A 17,833-nucleotide genomic window follows, 5' to 3' on the forward strand; every position below is an offset into this window, starting at 1 on the left:
GTAATTCTATCAAACCACCTGTGAGGTTCAGAGTCCTGAAATTAAAACAGCACTTTCCTGATATCAGAATTATTTCCTTTTTCCTCCTAGATCAGTGTTTCTCAACCTTGACAATTTTAAGGCATGTGGACTTCAACTCCCAGAACTCCACAGCCAGCAATGCTGGCTGTGGAATTCTGGGAGTTGAAGTCCACATGCCTTAAAATTGTCAAGGTTGAGAAACACTGTCCTAGATGTTGGGGGGGGGGGTCTGCTAGACACAAAAAACAAATAGTCAAAGAGAGAAATGTGAGAGTTGATTCAAGGATAATCCAGATAATAGCAGTGGATCTTGGCCGGATGTGTGGAAATGGGCAAGACGTACAATACACTTAGAGCCCATGATCAAGATTGATTGGTAGCAGCAGAAATGCAAGCTGAAGTGCACAGGGACAGTGTGACTCATAATATATAATGGAAGGAGTCTCTTAGACAGGTGAGGGAGCAACAGACTTCTGCTGATATTCAGCATTTAATAGAATCTGACAGGTGCCAGTCATCTTTGAGTTCTAGGAGTACTAAGTATACCCTGCAGGCATCTGCATCAGCCTTGCAGTATGACTTGCTATAAACATGAAGTGTCAGCTGCATGTTCTTAAATGGATTATGAAATACTAATAGATGTTGCTTGCTTGTGTGTAATCCAGGGATCCAAAACTCCTTAAAACAGATCCTTTGTATTCCATTTCAGTGTTTTGCAGTAGAGGTGGATTGTGGAAAGGACTGTTTCCCTTTTTGATGGGCAAGTTAAGTTGCAATATATAACCCTATACACATTTGTTGAGAAATATGTTCATTTAACTACTACTACTACAGTCATGTCAGAGCACCACTTTACAATGCCTTGGTAAGGCCACACTTGGAATACTGCTTCCAGTTTTGGCCACCACGATGTAAAAAAGATGTTGAGACTCTAGAAAGAGTGCAGAGAAGAGCAACAAAGATTATTAGGGGACAGAAGGCTAAAACATATACAGAACGGCTGCTGGAATTGGGTATGTCTAGTTTAATGAAGAGAAGGACTAAGGCTAAACAGTTTTCCAATATCTCAGGGGTTGTCACAAAGAAGAGGGAGTCAAGTTATTCTCAAAAGCACCTGAAGGCAGGATAAGAAGCAATGGATGGAAACTAATCAAGGAGAGAAGCAGCCTAGAACTAAGGAGAAATTTCCGGACAGTTAGAACAATTAACCAGTGGAACAACCTGCCCCCAGAAGTTGTGAATGCTGCAACACTGGAAGTTTTTAAAGGATAGCCATTTGTCTGAAATGGTATAGGGTTTCCTGCCTGAGCAGGGATTTGGACTAGATGACCTCCAAGATCCCTTCCAACATCATTATCATCATCATCATCATCATCATCATTACTGTATTATTATTATTATTATCATCATCAACAACAACAACAACAGTGACATCATCACTGCCTGGGGAATGCTCAGTTGGGGCTCCTTTCACGTCCCCATTAAGTTGCCCACCAAAGTGGTACCTGTTGAGTCCTTGGCGGGAAGCAGACACGAGAAGCAGTTGAAGTTCTCAGTTTCCTTTATTCAGCCATCAGTAGATGGCATCAGCAGCTCCCCAGCCTCCCAGCTTCTTATCAAGCGCTTCCCGGGTAAATGTGTTACTTTTCCCGCGCCAGCCACCCGCGCACTGCGCACGGCGCTGGCGACAGCCTGTCTGGTCCCAGGCAGCTTTGCACCTGTAAACGCCCGAGCCGTTTGCAAGGCTCGGGACATAACACCCCTGGGCTAAAACTACTACCAACATATAATCATTTATTTTATGCAGTGTTCTGCTTCTCAGTGGCTCCTATCGTTTGGCTTTTGTTTAGCCAGCAATATGTAATCCTCTAAGTATTTAGGAGACTTCTTTGCTCTCTGTGATGGGTTACTAGCATGAGTTCCCTGACTGGAAGGACCTGTTCTCCTTATTTTGCCTTGGTGCCTTCCAAACTGTGCAATGCACTGGGCTCGTCAGGCCAGGGCTTCTGTCATTTGTGACCTCCTGCCTAGCTGTAATCGGGCAGTGATAGTGTTCGTCTCAACCTTTTCCAAAAGCACCATTCCCTGGTTCTGTGTCCGGGCTTGTGTGGGTTCCTGTACTTTCCCACTCAGTTACCCCTGATTTGGGCTTGTTGTTTTTTCCTAACCTCCCGGTATGAGTAAATTTGGGGTAAGGTCAGGCCAACCTTGATTGTGTGCCAGCTCTCTTGCGGGGAATGATATGCTTTCAAGTGCTGGGTGATGTGTGTGGATGAGTATGCCCCCGGGGTGACTCCTGGCTGGAGTAGGCGTGAAGGAATTCCTTTTCGGAGCACTTGCGGAAGTTTGAAATGGGCCGTCAAATGGAGATCAGTACCTGGAAAAGACTCTCATCTGAAAAGTCCTTTGCATGTGCAGCTCAGGGCAACCTTTGTGACCTGGGTATGTGTAGTTGTCTAGGTGCCCTAGGACATGGAGATCTGTCCGGACAGGTCATTTAACGCCCCCAGAGTTCACCAGATGAGGTGTGGTGCTAAGTTGTGATGCACCCCGTAGGTGAGTCCTCCTTTGAAGGGCGGGTGGAAGGGTGCCGACACGAATTCAAGAAAGCTTGGAATTCGGAGGAAGTGAATTGAGGGCCGTTGTCAGACACGATGACATCTGGAAGGTGTGCAGCAAAAATGGACGTCTTTGCAGTATACACACATCTGTCAACAAGGACCAAGAAGAACTAAGGGCCCAGCATAGTGTTAGACATGGGGACAGACGAACTCTGGGCGAGATATTCCTGCACCTAGCCTCAACATCTAGCCACCACAAGAAGAGCCTTCCAACCCATGACCCTCGTGGAGCTAGCCCTGTTCCCCCAAAGCAGACAACCCTGAGAAAGGGAGAACTTTTCCTCTTCAGGACAGGGCAGTGCCTTCAGGCAGAACATCCCTGTCGGGCAAGATTGATAGAATTTGACAGTGGCGCAGGGTTTTTCTTCAGAGGCAATCTACTGTGCCATTTCTTTCCCAGTTGTGGAGTAAAGAAAAATCATATGCAGACAGAAAAATGACCACCTAAGCATGCCTGTCCCCAGCAGAGGCTAAGTAAAGACCGTGAAATGCCTGCCATTTGTTCCAGCAACAACAGCCAGAGCCTCCCTGTCTAGAGCGTAGTTGCGCTCATGTCTGGAGTAATATGCAGGAACCTGAGTTCTCTTGGCTCAGGAGCTCCTACCCCGAGGGGACTCACATGCGATTTCGTTGAAATGTGCAAGTACACTGTTAGAAGTGAGCAAGGCCTTGACAAAGCAAGCCTCATGTGTATGTGACCACTGCCACACTGCTTGTTTGTCTAGTATCCTGTGAAGAGGCTCAGCTACACTAGCTTTATGTGGAAGAAAAGAATTGTAGAAATTCAGGAGGCCCAGGAAGGCCTGAAGTTCGGCCTTGGACTTTGGCCTAGGTGCTTCTAAAATAGCTGTCAGTTTGGATTCAGCAGGGTGAATCCCAGCAGCATCCATTTTGAACCCCAGAAATTCAGTAGAAGGCACCCCAATCTTGCATTTGTCTTTTTTGAGCTTGAGGCCTGACTTCCTGAATCTTAACAGAACAGCCCTTAGCCTTTCAGCTAGAATGTGTGTGGAGTCTCCTGCAATTAAGACAATCAAAGTAGGGGCAAACCCCTGGTATACACCGTAGTGTGTTTTCCATTACGCTTTGGAAAATCCCAGGAGCGACATTCACTCCAAACTGCAGCCTTTTTACCTTAAAGGCTCCCCTGTGGGTCACAATAGTCTGAGCTATAGCAGCATCATCATCAACAGGCAGCTGTTGATACGCTTGAGCTAGGTCAAGCTTTGCAAAAACGCGCCCCCCTTGAGGGAGGCCAGAATATGACTGACCACAGGAACAGGATAGGCATGTTGCTGCAATGCCTTATTCAGAGTGCATTTGTAGTCAGCACAAATGCGAATGTCCCCATTTGCCTTTAGAGGTGTGACAATGGGGGTCTCCCAAGGACTGGAATCAACAGGTTCTAGGATTCCCTGTTGAATCAGTTTGTCTAACTCAGTGTCAATTTTACTCTTTAAAGCAAAAGGGACCCTTCTTGCTTTAATTCTAATGGGAGTGACAGTGGGGTCTAGCTTTAAGAACACAGGGGGTCCTTTGAATGTGCCCAGCTGGGGGCTGAAAACATCTGCAAATTCTTTGCAGACTTCCTGTAGGTCGAGTGTTTGTAGCTCAAACCAATCGAGTCCTATGAGACTCGTTCGTTCACCCCCTACTACTAATAAGTCTAGTGGACCTTCAAAACTCTTGTATTGCACGTTAAGGGTGGCCTCCCCCTTAACACACACTCTTGAATTTTGAAAATCTGTTAACACAATGTCGAAAGGCCTTAACTTGGCCTGAGTTCCACTACCGGAACAAATCTTCCTAAATGTATGCAAGGAGATAATTGAAAAGGCAGACCCTGTGTCTAGTTCCATAGATAATGGAACCCTTTGTAGCTTCAGACAGCTTTTTCTTAATTGGCTTGTGTGTGCCTGTCCTAAGGATGCTTCTTCGCGAAGCGCAAAACCCTACCCTATTCTGGCTGGGGAATCTGGTACCTTTCACTTCCTGAGGTTGTACCTTTCGTCAGCCCAGACACACAGCTGCAATGTGTCCTTGTTTGCCGCATGCCCGGCAGGTCGCGGAGCGGAACTTGCAGTCGGTTCTCCTGTGGCGACCTCCACAGCCGATGCACTTGAGCGGAGCTGAAGAGCTTCCCTTCTGTTTTTCTTCCGTCGTGGGGTGGAGACGGTCGACTTCCTCGTCCGGATCCTCCTCGGAGTTCTTTGGGCGTCTTCCTGGTGCACGGATGCAACCTCTGGACTGTTTCTGATCGGCCGCATGTTCTTGATAGCGCCGCCTGCTGCTTCTTCTGCGGTGACTTCCCTTAAGGCATCTTGGTAGGACAGTTCTTCTTTAGCGAAAAGTCTCTGTTGTAGATCTCGATGCCTTAACCCGCACACGAATCAGTCCCTCAGTCGTTCTTCGAGGTCTTTGAACTCGCAGTGCTTGGCGGCCTTCCGTAATGCGGCGATGAATTCTTTGGCCGACTCGCCGGGCCATTGATCCCTCTGCTCGAAGGTGTGGCGCCATGCGATGACGGACATCTTGGGGTGGAAGTGCTCTTTCAGTAGCTTCTTCAGATCTGCGTAGCTGACAGACTCTACTGGAACAGGTGCTGCAAGTTTTCTGCGATGTCGAAGGCGTCTTGACCGCAAACACAAAGCAGGGTGGCAGCCTTCAAGCTCTCTTCCCTCACTTGGTTTGCCTTGAAGTAGTTCTCCACCCTGGCTACGTATGACTCCCACCGCTCTGGATGTGAGACGTCGAATTCCGAAAGCCTTCCGATTTTTGCCATCTTTAGATCTTCAGGAGACGGGTCTATCAGCCAGCCTACCCCCGAATGCGCACCGGATTGGCGGGCAGCTGCCGAGTCGACGCCGTTCCTTTCCGCCGCTCAGGACTCCTTGGGTAAGCTTACACTTCTTCCTTTCCAGGTAGTGCAAGGCATCCCACCTTCGTCACCAGTGTTGAGTCCTTGGCGGGAAGCAGACACGAGAAGCAGTTGAAGTTCTCAGTTTCCTTTATTCAGCGTTCAGCTTACAAGTAGATGGCTTCAGCAGCTCCCCAAACCTCCCAGCTTCTTATATAGACGCTTCCCGGGTAAATGTGTTACTTTTCCCGCGCCAGCACCCGCGCATGCGCACGGCGCTGGCGACAGCCTGTCTGGTCCCGGGCAGCTTTGCACCTGCCCGGGACTGCCTGCAAACGCCCGAGCCGTTTGCAAGGCTCGGGACATAACAGTACCCATTTATCTATTCACAGTCACCTGCTTTTGAACTGCTGGGTAGGCAGGAGCTGGAGCATGTGGCAGGAACTCACCCCCTCCTATGGCAGCAAATGGGCCTTGAACTCAAGCTTACCAATCATCAGCCTAGTGTCCTAACCTCCTAAGCCAACACACACTCCCTTGTTCATTTAACTTAATATGGTGGAATCATAACTCTAGTATTAGACTAATGTGCTAGCTATTTTTTAATATATATATATATATATATATATGGAATTGAAAGGACAGCAAAGCAAGCATACAATGCTCTCCTATAATGCAGGGTTTCTTCAACTTTTCAAAAGCATGGAACACCAGTTTTTTTTTTTAAAGAGAAATATCTTGACTGTTACTTTCAAAATAAATAAAAGGATAAATTGATAAATTCAGTACCTGGCTTGCCTTTGCACAGCTCATTTGCCTGGGTGTGTATGTCTTGTGCATGGAGATCACAGATAACAGAGCACCAATGAGCTAGTTGGGCACCCAGCCTGAAGGGCCACACTTCAAGCTGCCCACTGGAGGTCAGCTGGACTTGTATAACACATCAGTAAGTTGTTCACAGAGAACTGGTATTCCTTAGAACACAGCGAAATCCAACCCATGCAGCTTGTTCCTTTCCTCTTCCATCCTTCAGGGAAGTAGAAATTTGGTTTTTTCTTCCCTAGTGCCAGTCCCTGGTGCCTGTCCATAAAGATACATTTGTTCTCAGGAATATCAGGGCTCTTAAGGAGACTCATGTTCATCATTAATTACATTTTCTTTGCTTAAAGAAAATAATCAAATGTGCAGGATTGTAACAATAAATCATGTAAGCCAGTTAGAAGCAAATGATAGTATATGCAAGTGCTAAAAAACAGCAGGAATGGAGCATACATTGACTGAATTTCCTAGAATAAGTTCGTAACAATTTTCCTGCGTTATTTTTAGTCCACTAGCAAAAGATCCAGATATTAGGCCCCAATTACTTTTCAGGAACCTCATATTTTCCCTGGCTCTAAATATGCTGCCCTGTAATCTTTTGCAAAGGCCATTCTGATCTGCTAAAGATTTGTTTGTTTCTTTCGCTGCCTTGCCTGAGAATCTTTTATGTGAAGTTGCTGTGAGCAATTTTCTGACTCAGCAGCAGGCCTCCGGTGCCAAACTTCCAGTTTCCAGACAAGCTGTCTTGACATCTGTTTGGCGTTGGCTGAAGAAGGGTCTTTTTCTCATTATATTAATCTCAGAAGAAAAAAGATTTTTTTAAAAAAAGAAAAGCTACGAGTGAGCTAAATGGAAGAGGGGAGATGTCTTGATGAATATATCTGTATCACAGTTACACTCCCAACATAATCCTCTTGCAATTGAAATACAAATTCAGCTATGCAAACGACAAATCCAACTTTGTCCCCTGAATAATGATTATCAGCCTTGTAGGAAAAATGAGAACTGGGGAAGATGGAACCCTCCTTTGCATTCCATCTTTGAAAATGAATCAGTACATCCAACAGTATCATGACATAGATGGAGGAGGCAGGTCTTTTGTTGTATCAAATAAAACAGTTCAGTGGGAAGCTGCTAGGAGCATTTATGTTTGTGCATTGCATACAAATGATCCTATATCCAATGTTGGCATCTCTCATGAAAATAATCCTGTAGCAGGATTGTAGAATCCTCTATTCTGAAGTGCCGCAGCTAATCAAAATGGAAGAAACTCGGCTGCATAGACAAAACACTGGAACAAGTATCTTACAGGTAGTCCTTGGCTTACAACAATAACCGAGGCCAGAATTTCTGTTGTCAAGCAAGGCTGTTGTTAAGTGAGTTGCTTCCAGTTTTATGACCCTTTTTGCCATGATTATTAAGGGGATAACTGCAGTTTTTAAGAAAATCATTTGATCATTAGACTGGTTTCCCTCATTGACTTTGCTTGTTGGAAGCCAGTTGGGAAGATTAGGAAATGGCGATCACCTGACCCTGGGATGCCACAAACATCCTAAGCACATGCCAGTTTCCAAGTGCCTGAGTTTTGATCATGCGATCCTGGGAATGTTGCAACGTTCCTAAGTGCAAAGACCAGTTATAAGTCACTTTTTTTCAGTGCCACTATAACTTCAAATGGTTGCGCAATGAAGAGTTGTAAGTCTAGGATTACCTGTATAGCTTTTTTGCATTTCATTAGAAATGTTGTTTCTGCCACAGTGTTCGGTTTTCTGCATTTCCCTTTGGTTGATCAAGCCAGTTATTGTGTACGGTTTTAAAAGCCTGTTTGCAGGACACGAATGTAGTAATATTCTCCCATGGGTGTTTCCTTAACAACTATTTTTAAGAAGTATGAAAAGATAAAGACTCCCTTGAGTCTCCTCCTAATTACATGGACATATTACTATGGTTTTCTTCAGCAACAGCCTCTTTGCTGTTGCCTTCTTTCATAGGATTACCGCACTGGTTTGCAGAATGCCAGATGATCTCAAGATGATTGCAGAAATGGAGAGAATTTTCTCATTGCTGCCCCCAAGCAGTCAACCTATTATAGTAGCCCTGCAGTTTTGCTTTATTTCTTTTTTTTCTTTTTAATTTTCAAATCCAGTCCCTTGCCCTGTTGGTTTCCTGTCCAAGTACTAACCAGGTCTGGTTGTGCATTTTGAAACCAACCAAGCTCAAACTAGTGTTACCACTGAGCTCTATACAGAGAAGCACCCTGTCTTGAATAAGAAAGGGGATATAATTTTACCATAATTAGCAGCTGATAGTCTTACTTTTCTTAGATTGTTTGATCTTCCTTTAAGTCCAAGTTGGATGTCACTTTCATATCCTGAATTAACAAATTTGATAAACATACTTAGGTCATGACAATCCCAAGATGTTCCCAAGATCTAGTACTGTTAAAGAGAAAACTCTTTGGTAAACATGTTCTCTATATGATGTATGTTTGTGTGTGTATAAATGTAGACATATGTAGCCCACAGACATATATCAGTGTGATGTTGCTGTTTCTGGAAGAAAAGAAACAGTTCAGCTTTCTCCATAAAGACAATACAGAGTTACTATTTCCATCAAGTTATTGATTTGGTAAAAAGGAATAATTTTCCTCCAGATCAGTGGTTCTCAACCTTTCTAATGCCGCGACCCCATAATACAGTTCCCCATGTTGTGATGACCCCCAACCACTTATATATCACCGGGTGCCAGGGGCGTGGCCAAAGAAAAGGGGGAAAAATGGCAGACAGCCTTGTTTGGCGACCCCCGTGAAATGGTCGTTCGACCCCAAATGGGGTCCCGACCCACAGGTTGAGAACCACTGCTCCAGATCATTCCTTTCTTAAAAGCGTTTCTCAAAACTAAACTACCAGTAGGCTAATTCTCACTTGAAAGCCCATGTCTCTTCAGCTGTTTGAGAATCCCTGCCATCCTAACCTTGTCTCTTTACCTCTGCTTTAAAAGGGATAAATTAAAAAGGAAGACTTTATTTTTAGAATGATTTTTTTTTTTAGTATGGATTATACAAGGGCTAGATTAGCAGTCATGAATTTCTGTACATAAGGGAGGGTTTAATGAGAAATCCCATTTTAAAATAATGATGCCAAATGTCCATAAAAAGGAAAGGTACAGGTTTCCTTTGCTCAGTCGTGTCCAACTGTAGGAGGTGGTGCTCATATCTGCTTCTTAGCCGAAGAAGCCAGCTTTGACCAAAGAAATTTCCATAGTCATGTAACCAGCATGACCATACACTGAGGCACTATTACTTTCCCACCGAAGTGCTACCTATATATCTACTTGCATTTGCATGTTTCAAACTGCTAGATTGGCAGGAGCTGAGGCAAGAATGGAGCTTACCCTGCCATAGGGTACTTGGGCCACAAAATGCCAACTTTCCACTTGACAGCCCAGCATCTTAACCATTAGCCCATAACTGCATTTAAAAAAACTTTACTTTGGGGAAGAGGAATAACAAGAGAAGACAGCTATCATACAACCAGGTTTACAAATGAGAATGAATAAGTTATTCCAGATGCTTTAACTCTAACAATGTCTCAGCCTGTACTTTCTCACTTTTTTATAGGGGGTAAAAAAAACTCTTAGTGAATAGTTACAATCAGAAGGGAGAATCGTAAATGAATGTCAAGGGTATAATGTAGATAAGTTCTCTTAGAATATCAATGCTTATCCATCTCTTCTTTTTTATTCTAGGATGCATTTCGGGCCTTTCATCCAGATATCACCTTTGTAAAGAAGTTTCTTAAGCCATTATTGATTGGAGAACTTGATCCAGGAGAACCCAACCAAGATAGAGGAAAGAATGTAAGTAAGAGATGTCTTCCCTTTTTTTAAAATGAGAGAAGGAGACCAAAGAGAGCCTGAAGGAAGGGATATCACATGAAGCATCAGTAAGAGAGAAATGAAGAGAAGGATTTATTTATTTATTTATGAGACTTATATACCGCTTTTAAGTGCAAGCACTCTCTAAGCGGTATACACCAGTAAGCAATGTATGTATATATTTACATTGCCCCCAACAATCTGGGTCCTCATTTTACATACCTCGGAAGGATGGAAGGCTGAGTCAACCTTGAGCCGGTGAGATTTGAACCGCTGACCTGCTGAACACAGTCAGCTAAAGTGGCCTGCAGTACTGCACTCTAACTGCTACGCCACCTCGGCTCTTCTTTTGATTGAGGTTAAAAATAGGGTAGCAGGAAAATAAAGTGGGAAAGATAGTAACGAAACGTAGAGAAACTGAAGACAAAGTTAATAGCAAGTGCCTTAAGTTGGGAATACACTGACGTGTCTCCTTACTTAATATTAGTTGAAATCTTCTTGGGCTGAAAGAAATCCACACATAAAGCCTTTACATTAAGGTATTTCACTCAATAGTTGTGCAAATCTTTGAAGGGGTGTTTCATTTTAATAAAGACTCAGAAGAAGCAACCTTTAGAAGAGCCAAATGTTGCTTCACTTTGTTCTTCCTCCTCCTCCTCCTCCTCCTCTTCCCCTTCCCCCTCCATAAAAGACATTGCAAACTAAACTCAGAAAGGAAAAGGAAAAACAGAAAGTGCAAGAGAAAAGAAAATAAGCAAAAAAGAAAGAAAATGAGAAAAATAAGAGAAAGAAAAGAAATGTTTTAAAAAATGACTTCCATTTTTCATTACAAGCATGAACAAATCTAGTAATTCTTCAATCTCCATAAGATTGCATACAAGCATGTCTTCTTCCTATAACACATCTCTTATCCATATGCATATCTATAAATCATTGATATTACAGACCAAGGCTAGCAAAATGTCTATAAAGAATTCAGAGAATTTTATAGAAACATATTTTATTTTAACATATCTTATATTAATCTTAGTGAAACAAACCAAAGTACTTTGTACTTCTTCCTTTTGTCTCTAGCAATTTTGATCTTTAATTCATTCAGATCCCTTCTTTGAAGCTTTAGTAAATCTCTTGTGAACCCAATAAAGCATCGTTTCCCAAGTCATTCTCTTGGTTTATCATTTGTATTTCCACTTGTCTGTCATTTCTTTTTTACTGTCCTTTGGACACAGTCGATCCATAGAAGCAGAAATCATTGCTGACATTGTAGTTGCTAGTTTCTGTCCCCATTCTTCAAATCTCTCCTGGAGTATTTCAAATTTCATACCATTTTCTGTCATTTTGTTATTGCTAATCAATAAAAGGTAACCCTGCCCCTCTCTTTTTTCTTTTCAGTTTCTTTTTATGCATGAAATCTTTCATCCTCTCTAGTGTAGAATTTCTGAAATCATAAAGTCTTAAATTTCTATTAGAATGTATGGTAAATTAAACAATTTGATTCCCATAAAAGTGCTGTTTATATATTTTCAAAATCTTATAGCAAAAGTCCTAATCCAAATTTGTGTGATCCCTTAATTCATTTATAACTTTCTTAAGTTAAAATTTTAATTAGCTTTTTGCTGTTTATTTCAAATTCTTTAAATTCTTAAACTTATAGTTATTTTTCTTTTATTCTGAAATGAAAGTAAACTCACCATGTGGCTTTGCAAACTTATCATTTTGAAGATCTCTATTAGTGTTCCGATAGTTAAATAGGTAACTCATAAAAGTGATTAGAAAGTGAGGTTAGTCCTTTAAAAGCCTCCACAGCTATTATTTCTCTCTATTTCCCAGCATTAAAACACTCAGTAAAAAGCTATCCTGTGGGGATTTTGTTTGTTTATTTTATTTGCCACCCATTTTGCCATGAGGAGATATGGGGTAGCAGGGAGACTCAGGATAGCAGGAAGAAGCCAACTGGAGCACAAGTGAGTGCTCTCCTGTCTTTATCTGGAGAGGTTCCATGGTACTTAACAAGTTTCATCTGAGATCAAGTTTCCCAGACTAAGTTAAATCCAAAAATGCTAGAAGCTTGGCATTCAGACCTATCACAATATCATAAATAGACAGATAGAGCTACGCTATATTTCCACACCATTCAAAAAAGACAATAAAAATCTAAGATGGAAACAAAAAGACCAGAAAATACGTTTTCTCCAACAACCAATAACCAGATAAGCATTAACATCAAACAAGCAATCTTGCAGGAAACAATACTCTAATCAAGGAACTATCAAGGATAAAACCACACTCCCACTGGGGGGACAAGTTCTGTATAGAAACAGGGAGCAAACCTCATACCTACTAGCACTGATGGTGTAACCCAGTTGGGTAATGAAACATCTGAAAGCAAGCAAGCAAGCACAGAAAACACAAGGATTCCCCTCTGAGATACATGTATTCTCTTCCATGGAACTGTTCTACTTCACAGTCCTTTGGTCATGACCTCTATTTGTTCAGAGATGGGTTAGCTTGCCATCCCTCATCAAAAAGCCTGTCTTCTGGACTTCTTCTGGTTTCAAAATTGGAAGTTCCAGTTGCAACATTAAAAGTGCAAGGACATTTGTCTGTTCAAAACATATGCAAAAAATTATTCCCATACTTCAACTGTTGATTGAGGCTTTAAGATGATTTGAAATACCTTGATGAAGACTGTTGTGTTGCCTTTGAAGTATGAACTTTGCTGAGGCAAAGCTCAGACTCCTCGCAGGAGACTAAGCATGCAGCTGAGATTAGAAACAGTGGTACAAAGAATATTGAATGTAAATTACTCAAGCAAATATTCAGGGAATTTTCATCATTTCTTATTCCACCTGCTAGGATTTTGCTCCCTACCTCCTCTTGGGAATTCCTTAATCCATGCTTTTTCTCAGGATTTAAAGCACCTTTTCATTTTCGAATCTAAAGTGCTCACAGCCCTCTCCCTTTTCCCTCTTCTTCACATGAGATCAGGCCTGGTTTTTCTGTCTGAAAGCATCCTGTGGCCTTTTAGTAACCTGATGCTTTTCTGAACTCTAACTTGGAAGGTAGCTCACAGATATGACTCTGCCTCTTCTTTCTTATCTGTCCCTTGTCTCCCAGCCATTCAGAATTCCTCAGCTCCCAGCTGTTCAGTTATCAATTATTCAGTCACTCTGGTTTGCTTGAGCAGTCACAAGCAAAAGTCCTTCCATTCCCTCTTTTCTTTTTGGAAGGCTGCAATTAAGATAACAAGCCAATGTCTAAACATCACCCTGCAAATGCCCCATTAATGCTTTCAGTATTCCACATCACAGAAAGTGAGTAGTGATGCTTAAGTGGTTAATTAATTGGTTCCTACAGCCTGCAGCTAGGTGGAAATATTGAGAAGCTTAAGGTATATCAAGTTATATTTCATTAAATTAGTCCTGACAGTGGTCACAGCAGCCACCACGATTTGCAATGGCAAAATACTTTGACACTTATGCTCCCAAAACTTCAGGGTCACGAACTGAGCTCATTACCTTTTTACCATTTATATAGAGAAGACCTTTTGTAAAACAGCTTGTGCCATCTATATCTGAAGGATGATACAAAAGAGATGGCTGAGTAGCAAGGCCCCTACTGCTCTGAACCCAAATAGATACCTGTCATGTTTAAAACGCTACTTGAGTTTTTATTTAACAGCCAACAGTAAAGTCAAGAAGAGTTCAGAAATAAAAAGTAGGACTCTGTGTTCTGTGCATCCTTGAATCTAGAATGTAGCATTCAGAGAATCAGCGTTTATATAATGTTTTTTTGTGTTATGTTACATCATGTCAGTATATTTTTATCCTGCCTGTATTATTTTTGTAAATTACTCAAGGTGACAAACATACTCCTTTCTCCTCCTATTTCCCCACAACAACCACACTGTGAGGCTAATTGGACTAATAGAGCCATTGGTCCAAGGTCATCCAGCTTGATTTCATGCTTAAGGCAGGACTAGAACTCTCTCTCCTCAGTCTCAGTCACCTAGACCAGGGATCCCCAACCCCTGGTCTGTGGGCCGGTACCGGCAGTGGCATGCCAGCAAACGGTCCGCACAAACAAGCAAAGCTCCATCCATGGGATGCAGATGACACACAAAACCACGCGCCCTCTGGTCCACGGAAAAGCTTTTCTCTGTGGAACGGTTCCTGGTGCCAAATGGTTGGGGACCTCTGGCCTAGAACAATATTAATATATATTTTTCTTCCATTCAGTTGCGTCTAATTCTCAGAGACTGCCTGGACCGGTCTCTGCATTTTTCTTGTCAAGGTTTTTCAGAGGTGCTTTGCCATTTTTGAGAAGGGGTTTCCTAGGGCTGAAAGAGAGTGACTGACCCAAAGTCCTCCAGCCAGTATTTGGGCTTAAGGGAGGGATACACAGTCTACTGATTTCTAAATTGGTGCCTTAATCCCTACAACAAACTGGCTCTGTATAAACTGATGTGGGATGGATCGGGTGGGGTGGGGTAGGGTAGTATGTATGGTGTGGTATGGTATATATTTAATGATTTTACAGGGCAGTTGAAGTATATGTTATGTGTTGAAGATTATATAGAATTCTTGATACACAATCAAGCACTGAATCCATGAAGTTCAGCATTGGCCTGACAGAGCAGAATTAGCAGGGTGAAGATTGTGTAGTGCTTAAAAGTGAAGCCGCCCATTTGAGTATAAAACACCTGGGTTTTTTTTCCAATATCTTGTTTTTTCCTTATTTTCAGCCTCAGCTGATAGAAGATTTCCGTGCTCTGAGAAAGACAGCTGAGGACATGAAGCTATTCAAAAGCGATCCTGTATTTTTCTCCCTTTATTTGGGTCACATCATTGTGATGGAAATTTTGGCTTGGTTAATGGTATCATATTGTGGGACGAGTTGGAGTATAACCTTTGTACTTTCCATCATCCTTACAGTCTCTCAGGTGAGATTTTGTTTGCTAAATACAAAATGTTCATTTGTCACTGAACTCTTTAAATAAATGCACAAGTTATTTAAACTTCCACGCAACTGTGCTTTTTGGAGGGGAAAGTGAAATAAATTATAATTCAAGAAACTAAAAGCAGGAAGTCATTATTAGAAAGGTGATGTGTTGTCAGTCTTTTTTTTTTTTTTGCTCTCACCCTAAATATTTGCAAACCTGTCTGCTTTTGTCTTGCAAACTGATTAAATTTATCCCTCACACACATATGCACACACCACTTTTTAATTGGTTTTTGCCAAGTAAAAGAAAATCCTACTAGGTTTCGGCACTGCCCAGGCCTAGAGTAATGACAACCCAATATCCCGTGTTCCACACAATTGAGTATTAATGACTGAAGATCAGCTTGCAAGTGTTGTATAGAAAGCCACTTGCACTATTTAACATCTCATTTTAAGAACTAGAGGCCAGGAAGCAAGAGAGTCTGGGCAAAAGCAGAGAAACTGGAGGAGATGCAGATCTGCTCCATGGTAGGGAAAGAGGCAGTGACAAGATAGTCAGGCATTGGATAGTCACTCTGAGTGCAGAGATTTCGGCACTAGGATCAAATATTGGGGAAAAAAGTGACTTATGACCATCTCAACAACTCCATAGTCACTTGATCAAAATTCAGGTGCTTGGCAACTAGCATCTATTTACCGTGATTGCAGCATTCCGGGGGAGTCATGTGATCACCATGTTCTGATCTTCCCAACTGGCTTCCAACGAGCAAGTCAATGGGAGAAATCAGATTTGCTTAATGACCTTGTGGTTTGCTTAACAACTGCAGTGATTTGCTTAACAACTGTGACAAAAAAGGTTGTAAAAATTAGGCTTATTGAACAACTGCCTTGCATAACAGTGGAAATTCAGGTCCCAATTGTCGTAGATCCAGGACTACCTGTATTCAGATTTTTTTTCCCTTTGAACACAAATGCAATATTTGGAGAAGCAGTACTGAATATTGCTTACTGTTGACAATGGCTGCTGTAGGTCTACTAAAAGTAAATTTGGAGACCCATTTCTCTGGCTTATGAACAGACAATGTGATATTTGAATTCATTTTGTTTCCACTGCCCTGATAGCAAAAGCATACAGAACTCTGAGAAGAAAACATATATAAATACATGTGTTTTTATATAAACTAAGAGTGGACAACTTTAATTTAGTTAGTTGTCCCGTTAATTAAAATGGAAAATAAGATGTAGATCAGTTATATACAGTATGATGTTACTGTATGGATCAAAGGCAAAATTTTCCTCTCCTGTTTTTAGGGAAGGAATGGACTTTGTAGTTTTGTAGGTTTACTAAGCTCTGATTTTTGTAGTTCAAATTTAAGTGAGCTGAGAGCTGCAAGAAAAGCATTAAAGACTAGATGTGCAGCTGATGGATGGCAAGATGCCTATTGTGCCATCTTAAAGGTATCTTTGTATTCCTTAATCCTTTTCTTTTCTTCCCAGGCCCAGGCTGGGTGGTTGCAGCATGACTTTGGACATCTCTCTGTATTTCAGAAGTCTGTATGGAACCATATAGTTCATAAGTTTGTGATTGGTCACTTGAAGGTAAGGCATATGCCTGTCAAATTACAGTAGAATAACTGCAGCAAGATATAATGATGCTATGTTGCCCACTCTTTTTTGAAACAACCTCTGGGCCTTAAACATCATCATGATAGGACATATTCAGAGTAAATGGGCTTCCCAATTCAGGAAAATTTTGGGGAACCTGTTGGTCATATTTTACTCTTAAATTCTAGAACCAAGCCTACCTGATTTGCTTCAGAGTAAGGAATAAGCAATCCGTTTTAGACTAGTTTGTGTAAAGAATTGTATGCTGATAACCAGCATTCATAGATCCTAAACAGTATTAAAGAAGAAGAAGCACACCTTTCTTTGCAATAATTACATCAGCATTTTAGCTAGATCCAACTTAATATACATTTGCATGGGAAGAATTTGTAATCCAAAAACCAAAATTGAAAGATCTACTTGAGGGTAAGTTAATTATAGTAATGGTCAATAAGCTCTTGAAAGCACAACAAAACAGGGAACATGGCCAATAATGAGAGATGCTAGGAATTGTAGTTACAAGTAAGAGGTTTAAGGTTGATATCAGGACAGCTTCCTGATTGTACTAAAGAACACATAGAACAGATTGCTACAACATGTGGTTCTTCTTTACTAGACACCTTCCATCAGAATCTGCATGCTCCTCTCTCAGAGATATTCTTACAGATCCTGTACTGAGCATGGGCTAGATTAGATGATTTATGGCTACTTCCAGCTCTATGATTCTATGTTAATACATGGAATGGAGAAAATGAATAAGGCAAGGCAAAATAAGATAACCATTATTGTCATTTTTTTACTGTGGGCACAATGGCACACATCAAAAATGAAATTTAGTTTCCCACTCCCAAGGTGAACACATACATGACACACACCTAAACATACTATATACAACATATGTATACACCCACACCCCTACATATACATAACAAATAAATATTAAACACTGTCCATCTTGAATATATAACGGAAGGAGGAAGCTTGAGAGTTCACAAGTTTAATGCTGTATGGAATGAAATTATGGCTGAATATGTTCTGCTTCGGATACCACGAAGCCTCCTCCCAGAAGGTAACAAGGAAAACAAGTCATGAA

At 41.7% G+C, this 17,833-nt stretch overlaps 1 protein-coding gene across 3 annotated transcripts in view; it reads left to right on the forward strand.

Moving 5' to 3' along the window:
- Positions 1 to 17,833, forward strand: part of LOC120312451 (acyl-CoA 6-desaturase-like) — a 39,742-nt gene that overhangs the window by 4,355 nt on the left and 17,554 nt on the right. For all 3 annotated transcript variants that reach the window (XM_039353179.1, XM_039353181.1, XM_039353180.1), the window contains exons 2-4: positions 10,066 to 10,176; positions 14,939 to 15,136; positions 16,633 to 16,734. In XM_039353179.1, the coding sequence (XP_039209113.1) occupies positions 10,066 to 10,176; positions 14,939 to 15,136; positions 16,633 to 16,734 (411 nt within the window). The remainder of the gene's footprint in view (positions 1 to 10,065; positions 10,177 to 14,938; positions 15,137 to 16,632; positions 16,735 to 17,833) is intronic.

Source organism: Crotalus tigris, unplaced genomic scaffold, assembly GCF_016545835.1.
Source record: "Crotalus tigris isolate CLP2741 ecotype Arizona unplaced genomic scaffold, ASM1654583v1 scf7180000018504.2861643, whole genome shotgun sequence".
Lineage (NCBI taxonomy): Eukaryota > Metazoa > Chordata > Lepidosauria > Squamata > Viperidae > Crotalus > Crotalus tigris.